The 11193-nt window shown below is 35.1% G+C and overlaps 1 protein-coding gene across 2 annotated transcripts in view; it reads left to right on the top strand.

Annotated features, from left to right (window-relative positions):
• HSF2 (heat shock transcription factor 2) overlaps positions 1-11193 on the top strand; it is a 35185-nt gene that overhangs the window by 4151 nt on the left and 19841 nt on the right. For both annotated transcript variants that reach the window (XM_017541046.2, XM_017541045.2), the window contains exon 2: positions 11064-11172. In XM_017541046.2, coding sequence (XP_017396535.1) covers positions 11064-11172 — 109 coding nt within the window. The remainder of the gene's footprint in view (positions 1-11063; positions 11173-11193) is intronic.

The following is an 11193-nucleotide window of genomic DNA, read 5'->3' as shown; positions in this document are numbered from 1 at the left end:
TTTTTAACATTTCCTTTAAATGTAAAATTTCATAGAACTGTTACTGGCTTTGGTAGTCTGTTGCCAGAATCAAGTACAGAGATTATACTGTCAGACAACCTAAAACTGTTTTAAATGTAACAGTGTTCTAAAGAGAGGGCATGTAATAGCTTGGAAGCAACTGGTGAAACTTGATATTCAGAGATGAAGCCATAGAGGTTAAATAAAGTTATATAGTAAAAAACAGCCTTTACAGTTAATGAAATGTGATAATCAGTGTATGCAGAAGTGAAGCAGTATAAAAGAAGGAAAGAACTGGAAGGTCATTCTTTCATTAGTGTTGATAACTTTGTCTCTGTTCTTCAGTGAGAAAATGAAGTGATTTCCACCGAAGACTTTATACTCAGCTTTTCCTCCTTTTTGTGCCCTTTGGCATTCTCTACTTCTCTATCCCCCTCATGTCAGCAGAGATGAATTAGGAAATAGGTAGGAGGGAGAGAGGGCAAAAACAGAATTTTTCCAGTGTTTTCTAGCTGTTTTGGATGAATTTGAGCAGCAGGCCCTTGGACTTCACAAAGTACTAGTATTGTTTTGAACATCCCAGCAACCATTGCATTATTGCAGCATTTCAAAGTGAAAATAAGAAAGACTGCAAGTATGGGAGGCTAGGGGTAAAATCCAACTTAGATGGGCCTGCAGAAAAGTTGAAAGGTTGATTTTCAGGTATTTTTATTTGTATACATGAGAAAAAGAATGAGCTAAAGACTCCAAAGGAGTGGCTGGTGCATATATAAAAATTATAGATTGGTTTTTAAAGTAAGTCACAAATTTTTGTTCTAAAAAGTGTTTTGAAGTAATAGGGGGTAAATTATTGGATTATTAGGAATACTTTGAGTGTTCTAAACCAAGAGTGCCAAAAGGTTAATTTGGAGAGTAACAACTGTTTCTACTCTGGAATCTTGCTAACATTTGTGGGTAAGGTTTAAGGAGAAGTTGCCAATCTTTTCCATCTTACTCAGAAGTAGTTTTCTGTTCCTTGTCAAATACTTAGAGGGAGATTCTGTATTATATTGCTTGAACCTCAGAGGTTTAAAAGTCAGGAAGGTGAATTTTTGCAGCCAAATAAGTTATTTACTAATTTTAGAGTAGAGACTGAGGGAATACAATAAGCAGAGATAGAGCTATGTGAGTGAATGAGGAGTATATGTGAGAGAAAGTGAGCACAGGTATAAGCAAGAGATTATTGTCATCTCCATATTTTATATAATCAAATTGTTGAAATTCTAAAATTAAAATCCAGTTTATTTGGCCAGAGGCTCATTTAGTCAGTCACAGATACTTGTGAATCTGCTATAACCTGATAGTATGCCAGGTACTAGGAATTCATTTAGTAGTGAAACAAATGCCTACCTTTATGGAGCTTACATTTGAGTGGTGAATATCAATAAATAAAAACTTAGCAAATACAAGCCAGTTGTGGTGGTGCATGCCTGTAGTCCCAGGTACTGGGGAGGCTGAGTTGGGAGGATCACTTGAGCCCAGAAGTTTGAGGCCAGTCTGGGCAACATAGTGAGACCACTGTCTCTTAAAAAAAAAAAAAAAATTTAAAAGCAAGCAAAACACAAATAATATAATTTCACTTCGTGATAAATGCCTTTAAATAAACAATGTGTTGGTTAAGATCCAATCATAAGTCAGAAGCCACAGGTACTTTCAAGAGGGCAAGTTTAGTAGAGTTACTGACTATATCAGGGAAATTAAAGAAAATCCAAAGAATACAGGAAAAGTTTTAAGAAGTAGCTATTACTAAACAACAACAACAACGAAGTAGCCATTACTGATAAGGCTGAGATAGAGTGCCCAAGTTAAGAACCCTTTTTGCCAAGGCTAAGATCCTTACCTTGCTGGAGAAATATGGCCATGTCTCAGTGACTAGCAGAGAAGTTCACTGATGTTGCACTGGTGGAACTTACTGGAAATGTATCCTTCAAAACTTGCTGGGAAATATGTCCTCTAGGTCAGGGGTTGGCAAACTACAGTCCATTTGCCAGCTGTTTTATAAATAAAGTTTAATGAGAATACAGCAATGCCCAGTCTATTTACATATCGTCTATATCTGCTTTCTCATTATAAAAGTAGAGTTATGATATTATAATCTGCAAGCCTAATTTACTACTTGTCCCATTAAGAAAAAGTTTATAAACCCCCATTCTGGAGTACCCTAAAAAATTGTTTATGGAGGGATGTCTTGTTAGAGATACTCTGCTTTGAAACCTCCCAACGGAGAGGGAGCACCAGGGAAAGCTAGTGGCCTTTGAGTGTTGCTGACCACCATTAATATCAAGAGCTAGACACTGGAGAATCTGCCTCTGCTGAAGAAGCCTGCCAAGGACACATGAACCAGGAACAAGAACTCCTTTTTCTTGTAATATCTCTCTAATATTCCTTGCTGACAAAACTTAACATCATGGCACCTAGAAAAAGAAAGATGTTTATTTAAGGGACCTAGCTCTATGCTTGTAGAGCAGACAATGAAGTATGAATTTGGAGCAAGAAATTGGTAACTGGCCCATAAACAGACTAGGATTTATGGATATTTTAGGCAAGGTAAAGAGGAAAGCCACTCCAAGGAGATGATGTTTGAGGAGAGGTCTTAATGATTAGAAAAGATGGGCCAGACAAAGGGAATGACAAAAGGAAAGGCCTTGAATGTGGCTGTTCAAGGAAGCAAGAAGGCCCATGTAGTTAGAGTATCTAGGGAATAGGAGAGTGAGGGTGGGGAGGTAGGCAGGAGCAGATGGTAGGACCCTAAATCTGTAGTGAGGAGATTGGATATGAGTGGACCAGTTAGAAGACTATCACAGTTTTCCTATGTGGTATTGAAAATATTGGTGGCTAAGACTAAGGTAGCAGCAATAGAGGTATTGAGAAGTAGTCAGCTTTGATACCTATTCTGAAGGCAAAGCTGCAGGATTTGCTGATAAATTGGCTATGGTTGGAGGAGCAACAGAATTAAGAATGATTCATAAATTTGATGTGAACTACAGGATAAATTCATTTGCTGAGATATGGGGGAAGATATGTTGGAGATTTTTTGTCATATCAACTTTGAGATTAAAAATTGATCTATAGTTGTATTTGAAACGATTTAAAAATTGTTTAATTTTTCTTAAGTTTGATTGACTACTTAGTCATATGGCCACACCTAATTTCAAAAGGGCTAGGGAAGTGCAGTGCCATAAAAAAATAGGAATATTTCTGAATAGCTTGACTGACTTCCACACTCCATAATGTCCAAGTGGAAATGTTGAATAGGTGGTTGAGTATAAGACTTTGTCATTCAGGATGGAGTTTGAACCTTGTAACTGGTAAAGCCATGATACCAAATGAAATCGTCTTCTGTGAAGATAGAAGGAACTGAAAGATGTAGTATTCCAACATTTAGAGAGTATGAAGACAAAACCCAGCAAAGGAGGCTGAGAAGGAACAATGAAAAAGAAGTTAATGACAGAAAATGGCTTAGGAAAGAGATCTACTGTGTCACATGCTGTTAGGAATATTCTTATATATCTCTCCGGGTATATATAGGCAAGTTTCTTTAAGGTCTATATACTTGCATGAATTGCTGGGATATAGGGTATGAAATGTTTAACCTCAAAATAGTGTGAATTATTTTCCAAGGAGATCAAACCAGCTTATTCTCCAATTAGCCATGTATGAGATTTTCTATTAATCTGCTTCTTCAAAACTGTGTATTATTGTCATTCTTCTTACTTTTTACCCATCTAGTTGATGTAAAGTATTGTCTCAGTGAGGTTTTAATTTACATTTTCTTGATTATTAATGAGTTCTAAAACCTTTTCACATTTGTTGGTCATTTCTGTTTCCTGTTCTGTGAAATGTTTGTTTTGCCATTTTTCTATTAGTCTTTTATTACTTGTGATAATTCCTGTATATTTTGCATATTCATTTTTTGAGTTTATGTTTTGGCTCTATCTTCCAGTTTGTAACTTTTTACCTTCTTTGGATGAGTATATCTTAATTTCAGTATAATTAAATATATCAGTCTTTCGTGTGTTTCATACTTTTTGTTCCTTCAGATTGTTTTCTTCTACCTTCACTAAGGAGAGAAAGATGCTTTTCCGTCTTCTGAAAATTTTAAATATTTGTGTTTCATATCTAAGTCTTAACATTTATGTGGAATTGATTTTATATGTGGTTTGAGGGATCCAATTTCACTATTTTTCATATAATATCTAGTTGTCTATCACCTTTACTGAGTAGTTCTTCATTTTCCAATGATTTATATTACCACTTCTGTCTTACATCACAAGTTCATATAGATATTGTCTTAATCAATTGGGCTGCCATAGCAAAATACTATAGGCCAGGTGGCTTGAACAACAGGAATTTATTTTTTACAGTTCTGGAGGTGAGGAAGTCCAAGATGAAAACACTAGCCATTTCTGTTCTGTATTCAGGCTTTCTCTGCTTTGCAGACAGCTGCTTTCTCCCTGTGTCTTCACAATGGTATAAGGAGAGTTAGAGTGTGTGTTCTGGTCTCTCTCTTCTTTTGTGTTCTTATAAGAACACTAAACCTAACTCGGGGGTTCCATCTTCGTTACCTACTGTGATGCTATATTACCTCCCAAAGATCCTACCTCCAAATACCATCGTATCATGAGTGAGGGTTTCTACATAAATTTTGGGGGACAAAAACATTCAGTGGTTTTGTTTCTGGAATCTTTAGCCATTCAATTGGACAATTTATCCTGTGCCTGTATTCTGCTGTCTTAATTACTATAGCTTCAGAAAAAGTCTTAGGTAATCTATTCTTCAGGAGTGCCTTAACTATTTTTGGTCTCTGCTCTTCCACATGTTTTAAAATCAAGTTCCATAAAAAAAAAAAAAAAAAAAAAAAAAAAAACCTGTTGGATTTTTGTTAAAATTGCATTAAAACTATATGTCAGATTAGGGAAAATAGATATCTGTCTGTTACTGTATATTCTCACGAATAAGGCATATTTCTAAATTTATTTTGTTGATTTTTAAATGTTTGCTATTAGGTGTTGTGCATCTTTGTTCGTTTTCTTCCTAGATAACTTACAGATGTTGTAAATGATGTTCTTGATTTAAAAATAGATTTCTTGCTGTTGCTGTTAATTAGAAATACAAGTAATTTTTGTATATTGGTAATAAACCAGTGAGAAAATTGTTTTATTGATTTCAGTTTTCTGAGTACATCCATAGTATCTGTGATTGACATTCATTTTCTTCCTTTCAGACCTTTATGCTTCAGTTTTTCTTTTGGCCATAACTAAGAGTAAATAGAAGCAATGATCATGGGATTCCTGCTTTGTTCTTCATTTTTAAAGGGAATGTTTTTAGTGTTTCCCCCTTAATAGCAGTTAGAATTGAGAGTTTTTAACTTAGCTTTTTTCTTCTTCTTTTTTTTTTAAATATCAAATGTAGATGGGTAACTTAGTCGGGAAGGGACTTGCTAGAATGAAAGACACAGGAAAGATTGACTTTGGGGGAAACAGGAAATGGGTTTGAAATAGACAAATGGGTTGAGAACATACTGAGTTAAAGAACGTAGTGTAAAAAATGTTAACAATTGTAAATTGAAGTGTGCAGTTTGAGATGATCAGGGACAGAGGTGTGGATGTGTTTATCCTCATATAAAATAAAGTCAGTAGTAAGATACACTACTATGGATGAGATTGTCGAAGGAAAGAATATGAATGGTGCCATGATGAAGGATAAAAACGTGGAAAACATAGCTACTTCTTATTTGATAGGTGGAAGAAAATTAAAAGGAAATAATGAGAGAGAACAGACTCGATAGCGTTTAGCATAAAAGTCCAGAGAGTAGAACATTTAAGGAGGGGATTGTTGTACCAAATGAAATGCCACAGAGAAGTGTAGGAAGATCAAGACTGAAAAGAGGGCATTGAATTTGACATTTGACATTTTAGAAATCTGGTTTCAGTAGAGTGAGGGAACCAAAACCAGTGTTTAGTGAGAGTAAGTGGATGGTCCTGCGTTGGAGAAGGGGGGTTTAAAATGCCTGCTTGTTAAATTTTTCAGTTAAGGAAAAGACAAATGGGTAGATTGAAAAATAAGTAAGGTGTAAGAGAGAAAGTTCTTTTAAGATAGGAAAAGATGTATGCATTTTAATTTTGATAATTATCTAGTTGCCAATATTGGATATTGTCAAGTGTTTTAAATTTAATAAGGGAAAATTATTATTTCTTTTGCTGTACATTTCTTCAATTATGAGTCTGAGCCTCTTCTAAATATCACAGTGTGTTTTCATAAAATATGTGTTTCTGTTAGGAAGAAAGTAGAGAGTAGAGATAGAATAGGAAGCTAGCAGTCTCCATGGATAAATTTATATTTTATCTATATGTCTTCTAGGTTTATTATGTCACGTCTCCAAAAGCTTGGTTTGTATAGAATGAGATGGCATTGAGCTATTTTTCATCTCAAATGGAAAATTTCTTAATCCTTTTCTGTTCTGATTATCCCCTCCATTTGAATGCCATCTTGACTTAATACCTGGTAAATTCTCAAATATATATGCTGCTTCATCTTATCCTCTCTAGTCAGTCTATTCATCTATTTAATTACACCTTCTTTTGTACTAAAATGTTAACAATATAATTTTATAATCTATATTGGGTCGGGTTAAAATACACGTTTCCATTGTTCTCAGTATTTTCTTGCCTGTTGTTATGTAGTTATTTTTACAAATGAACGTAAGTATCTAATATTTGGTTATGATAGCATCAGTTCATCTTTACTCTACAAATCATTGTTTTAATTAATAGATAATTTAACGTATTGGTTAATTTAGAGAGAATTGACACATTTACAATACTGTATTTGTCTTCCTTTTATATTTCTATGGTTTTAATATTTTAAAAGTTTCTGTATATTTTTAAATTTTATTTTTAGATACTTAACATTTTTCTATTCTCATTGGGATTTTTTATTTCATTTTAGTTTGTAATTTTTTAAATTATGATAAATATAACATGAAATTAACCATTTTAAGTGTACAGTTCAGTGGCATTAAGTTAGATTCACATTGTTAGGCAACGATCACCACCATCCATCTCCAGAACAATTGTTATCTTTCCACGCTGAAACTTTATACCTATTTCGCAATAACTTCCAACTCTTCCTCCCACCAGCCCCTGGCAACCACCATTCTACTCTTTGTCTCTGTGAAATTGGCTATTATAGAAACTTCATATAAAACTTCATACTTTGTATGGTATTTGTTCTTTAGTGACTGGCTTATTTCACAGCATAAGGTTCTTTTCATGTTGTAGCTTGTCAGAATTTCCTTTTTTAGGTGAAATAATATTTCATTGCATGTCTCTACCATATTTTGTCCATATATATTTCACCATGTGTTGATAGATACTTAGGTTACTTCTACCTTTTGCCTACTGTGAAAAATGCTATTGTGAACATGAGGTACAAATATCTGTTCAAGTTGCTGCTTTTATGTTGTTGTTTTTTTTTTTTTAGTATATAGTTAGGAATGCTATGTGGTAATTATTTGTTTAATTTTTTTAAGGAACTATCATATTGTTTTCCACAGTAGCCACACTGTTTTACATTCCCACCAACAATGCACCAAGATTCCAATTTCTTCACATCCTTGCCAGGATTTATTTTGTGGATTTTGGATAATCGCCATTCTAATGAGTGTGGAGTGGTATCTCATAGTTTTGATTTTTTATTTCCCTAATGATTTGTGCTACTGACCATCTTTTTATGTGCTTACCAGCAGTTTGTATATCTTCTTTGGAGAAATACCTACTCAGGTCCTTTGCTCATTTTTTAATTGGGTTGTTTGGTTTTTTTTTTTGTCTTTCATTGTTTTTACATTTTAAGAGTTCTGTATTCTTGATATTAACTCCTTATCAGATATATGATTTGCACTTTCTTCTTCCCGTGGTTGCCTTTTCAGTCTGTTGGTAGTCTTTTCATAAAAGTTTTTAGATTTGATGTAGCTCCATTTGTCTATTTTTGCTTTTGTTACCTATACTTTTAGTGTTACATTTAAGAAATCATTGCCAAATCTAATGTCATGAAGCTTTTGCCCTAATATTGTTAAGTTTTCTTTAGCGCTTATGTTTAGGTCTTTTTTTTCCTAGGGAACTGGTAATATTTTATTTCTTGATCTAGGTGATAATTTTACAAATGAGTTCACTTTCTGACAATTCATTGAGCTGTACATTTACGGTTTGTGCACTTATCTCTATGGTCATACTTCAGTCTTTCAAGGTTTAAGAAAATCCAAATGCTAACAACAACAAAACTCTTTCCCTTATTTACCGACCACCCCTCATTTCTCTTCCTCTGTTAAATAGCCCTATTTAGCAGCTTCAGTACTTAGTAAATGTTGGTAGTCTTTAGTGCTGTTCCACTTCTCCTCCCACTCCAAGTACCTGGTCCCATTGCATTTCCTCGTCCTGTGATTGGGCAGGGTTGTGTGACTAGTTCTGGCCAGTGAGTTGGAAGAGGAAATGATGTGTGTCACTTCTGGGCTACAGCATCCAATTGCCAGCATGAGATCTGTAGGATGTCTTTTGACCTCTGCTGCAGTGACATGCAATTTTTCAAGTTAGTGCTCTCCATCAGTCTCCGTCCCAGAGAGAGGATGACAGAGAGCCAACTCACAGTAGACATGAGCAACAGGCGTGGCAAGAAATAAACATGTGTTGTTTTAAGTCACTGAGATTTGGGGATTGTTTGTTACTGCACTGATTTGTAGTGGAAACTCCTGGTGTGTTTGTGTGTGTGTGTGTGTGTGGTTTGCATGTTTATATCTCTGAAGAGTATACCAAGATAAGATATACTTTTACACAGATATATTAACTATACTCATATTTCCCTCCATGAAACAACTATTACCTGAAATATGGAGGGAGATATAAGTACAGTTAATAGATCTGTATCAGAAGGTTTTCAGCTTCAAGTACAAAAACCCAAGCTGAAAATTGCTTTCACAATAAGACTATTGTCTTTTTTTTTTAATTTTTTTATTGCATTTTAGGTTTTGGGGTACATGTGAAGAACATGCAAGATTATTGCATAGGTACATACATGGCAGTGTGATTTACTCATCCTCCCCATCACCTATATCTGGCATTTCTCCCCATGCTATCTCTCCCCAACTCCCCACCCCCCACTGGCCCTCCCCTATTTCCCCCTGACAGACCCCAATATGTGATGCTCCCTCCCTGTGTCCATGTGTTCTCATTGTTCAACACCCACCTGTAAGTGAGAACATGTGGTGTTTGATTTTCTGTTCTGTGTCAGTTTGCTGAGAATGATGTTTCCAGGTTCATCCACGTCCCTACAAAGGACACAAACTCATCATTTTTGATGGCTGCATAGTGTTCCATGGTGTATATGTGCCACATTTTCCCTGTCCAGTCTATCATCTATGGGCATTTGGGCTGGTTCTAGATCTTTGCTATTGTAAACAGTGCTGCAGTGAACATTCGTGTGCATGTGTCCTTATAGTAGAACGATTTATAATTCTTTGGATATATAGCCAGTAATGGGATTGCTGGGTCAAATGGAATTTCTATTTCTAGGTCCTTGAGGAATCGCCACACTGTCTTCCACAATGGTTGAACTAATTTACACTCCCACCAACAGTGTTAAAGTGTTCCTGTTTCTCCACATCCTCTCCAGCATCTATTGTCTCTAGAATTTTTAATGATCGCCATTCTAACTGGCGTGAGATGGTATCTCAATGTAGTTTTGGTTTGCATTTCTCTAATGACTGGTGATGATGAGCATTTTTTCATATGTTTGTTGGCCTCATATATGTCTTCTTTGAAAAGTGTCTGTTCATTTCCTTCGCCCGCTTTTGAATGAGCATGTTTATTTTTTTCTTGTAAATCTGTTTTAGTTCTTTGTAGATTCTGGATATCAGCCCTTTGTCAGATGGGTAGACTGCAAAAATTTTTTCCCATCCTGTTGGTTGCCGATTCACTCTAATGACTGTTTCTTTTGCTGTGCAGAAGCTGTGGAGTTTAATTAGATCATATTTGTCTATTTTGGCTTTTGTTGCCAATGCTTTTGGTGTTTTGGTCATGAAATCCTTGCCTGTGCCTATGTTCTGAATGGTTTTGCCTAGATTTTCTTCTAGGGTTTTAGGTCTTGTGTTTAAGTCTTTAATCCATCTGGAGTTAATTTTAGTGTAAAGTGTCAGGAAGGGGTCCAGTTTCTTCTTTCTGCACATGGCTAGCCAGTTTTCCCAACACCATTTATTAAACAGGAAATCTTTTTATTCATTTTAAGTTAGTTTTTATATACGGTATCACATGAGGGTCTAACTTCATTCTTTGTATGTCAATACCCAGTTTTCTCAGCACCACTTGTTGAAAGGACTGTTCTTTTCCTATTGAATGATCCTGACACATTTGTCAGAAATCCTTTGGTAGGGTTTATTTCTGGGCTATTTCATTTCATTGATCTATATGTCTGTCTTTGTGCCAGTACCATGCTATTTTGATTATTTTTGTAGTGTTTTCAGTTGTTTGTTTTTTTTGTAGAGAAAAACACTAGTGACTTTTACTGTTTAGTAATCAGATAGTTTACTGAATTCTTAAAGGGTTTTTTAATTGATTTTACAGAGATACAATTATGTCTACTGCAGATAGTTATAAACTGCTACTTCCTCTCAAAATCTTTTTTTTGTTGTTGTTATTAATTGTACTAGTTTTAAAACAATGTTAAATAATTATGCTGGCTACATATTGTATTTCTTTTTCTCATTTCTGCTTTAATGGAAATTCTTCTAATCACCATAGAGTATGACATGGCTCTTGGTTTGAGATATATTCCTAAACTTTTGAGGTTGACATCAAAAAGCTTAGTTGCAATTTGCTACTTAATTACAATTTGTTTCTTGTTCCTTTTATCAGGAATAGAATGTTGATCTGAAGGCATCAAGGAAGGACTACTCATGACAGTTTTGGGGTATATAAATATATCACCATGTGTCACAGGAGCTTAACTTTTGACCTTTTCTTTTTTCCCCCCCACAGAATGGCCAGAGTTTTCTGGTCTTGGATGAGCAACGATTTGCAAAGGAAATTCTTCCCAAATATTTCAAGCATAATAACATGGCAAGCTTTGTGAGGCAACTGAATATGTGTGAGTATGGACAGCAGTTTA

Source organism: Cebus imitator, unplaced genomic scaffold (assembly GCF_001604975.1).
Source record: "Cebus imitator isolate Cc_AM_T3 unplaced genomic scaffold, Cebus_imitator-1.0 Scaffold130, whole genome shotgun sequence".
Taxonomy (NCBI): Eukaryota; Metazoa; Chordata; class Mammalia; order Primates; family Cebidae; genus Cebus; species Cebus imitator.
Note: the sequence above shows the minus strand (reverse complement) of the source record. Positions and strands in the feature narration are given on the sequence as shown.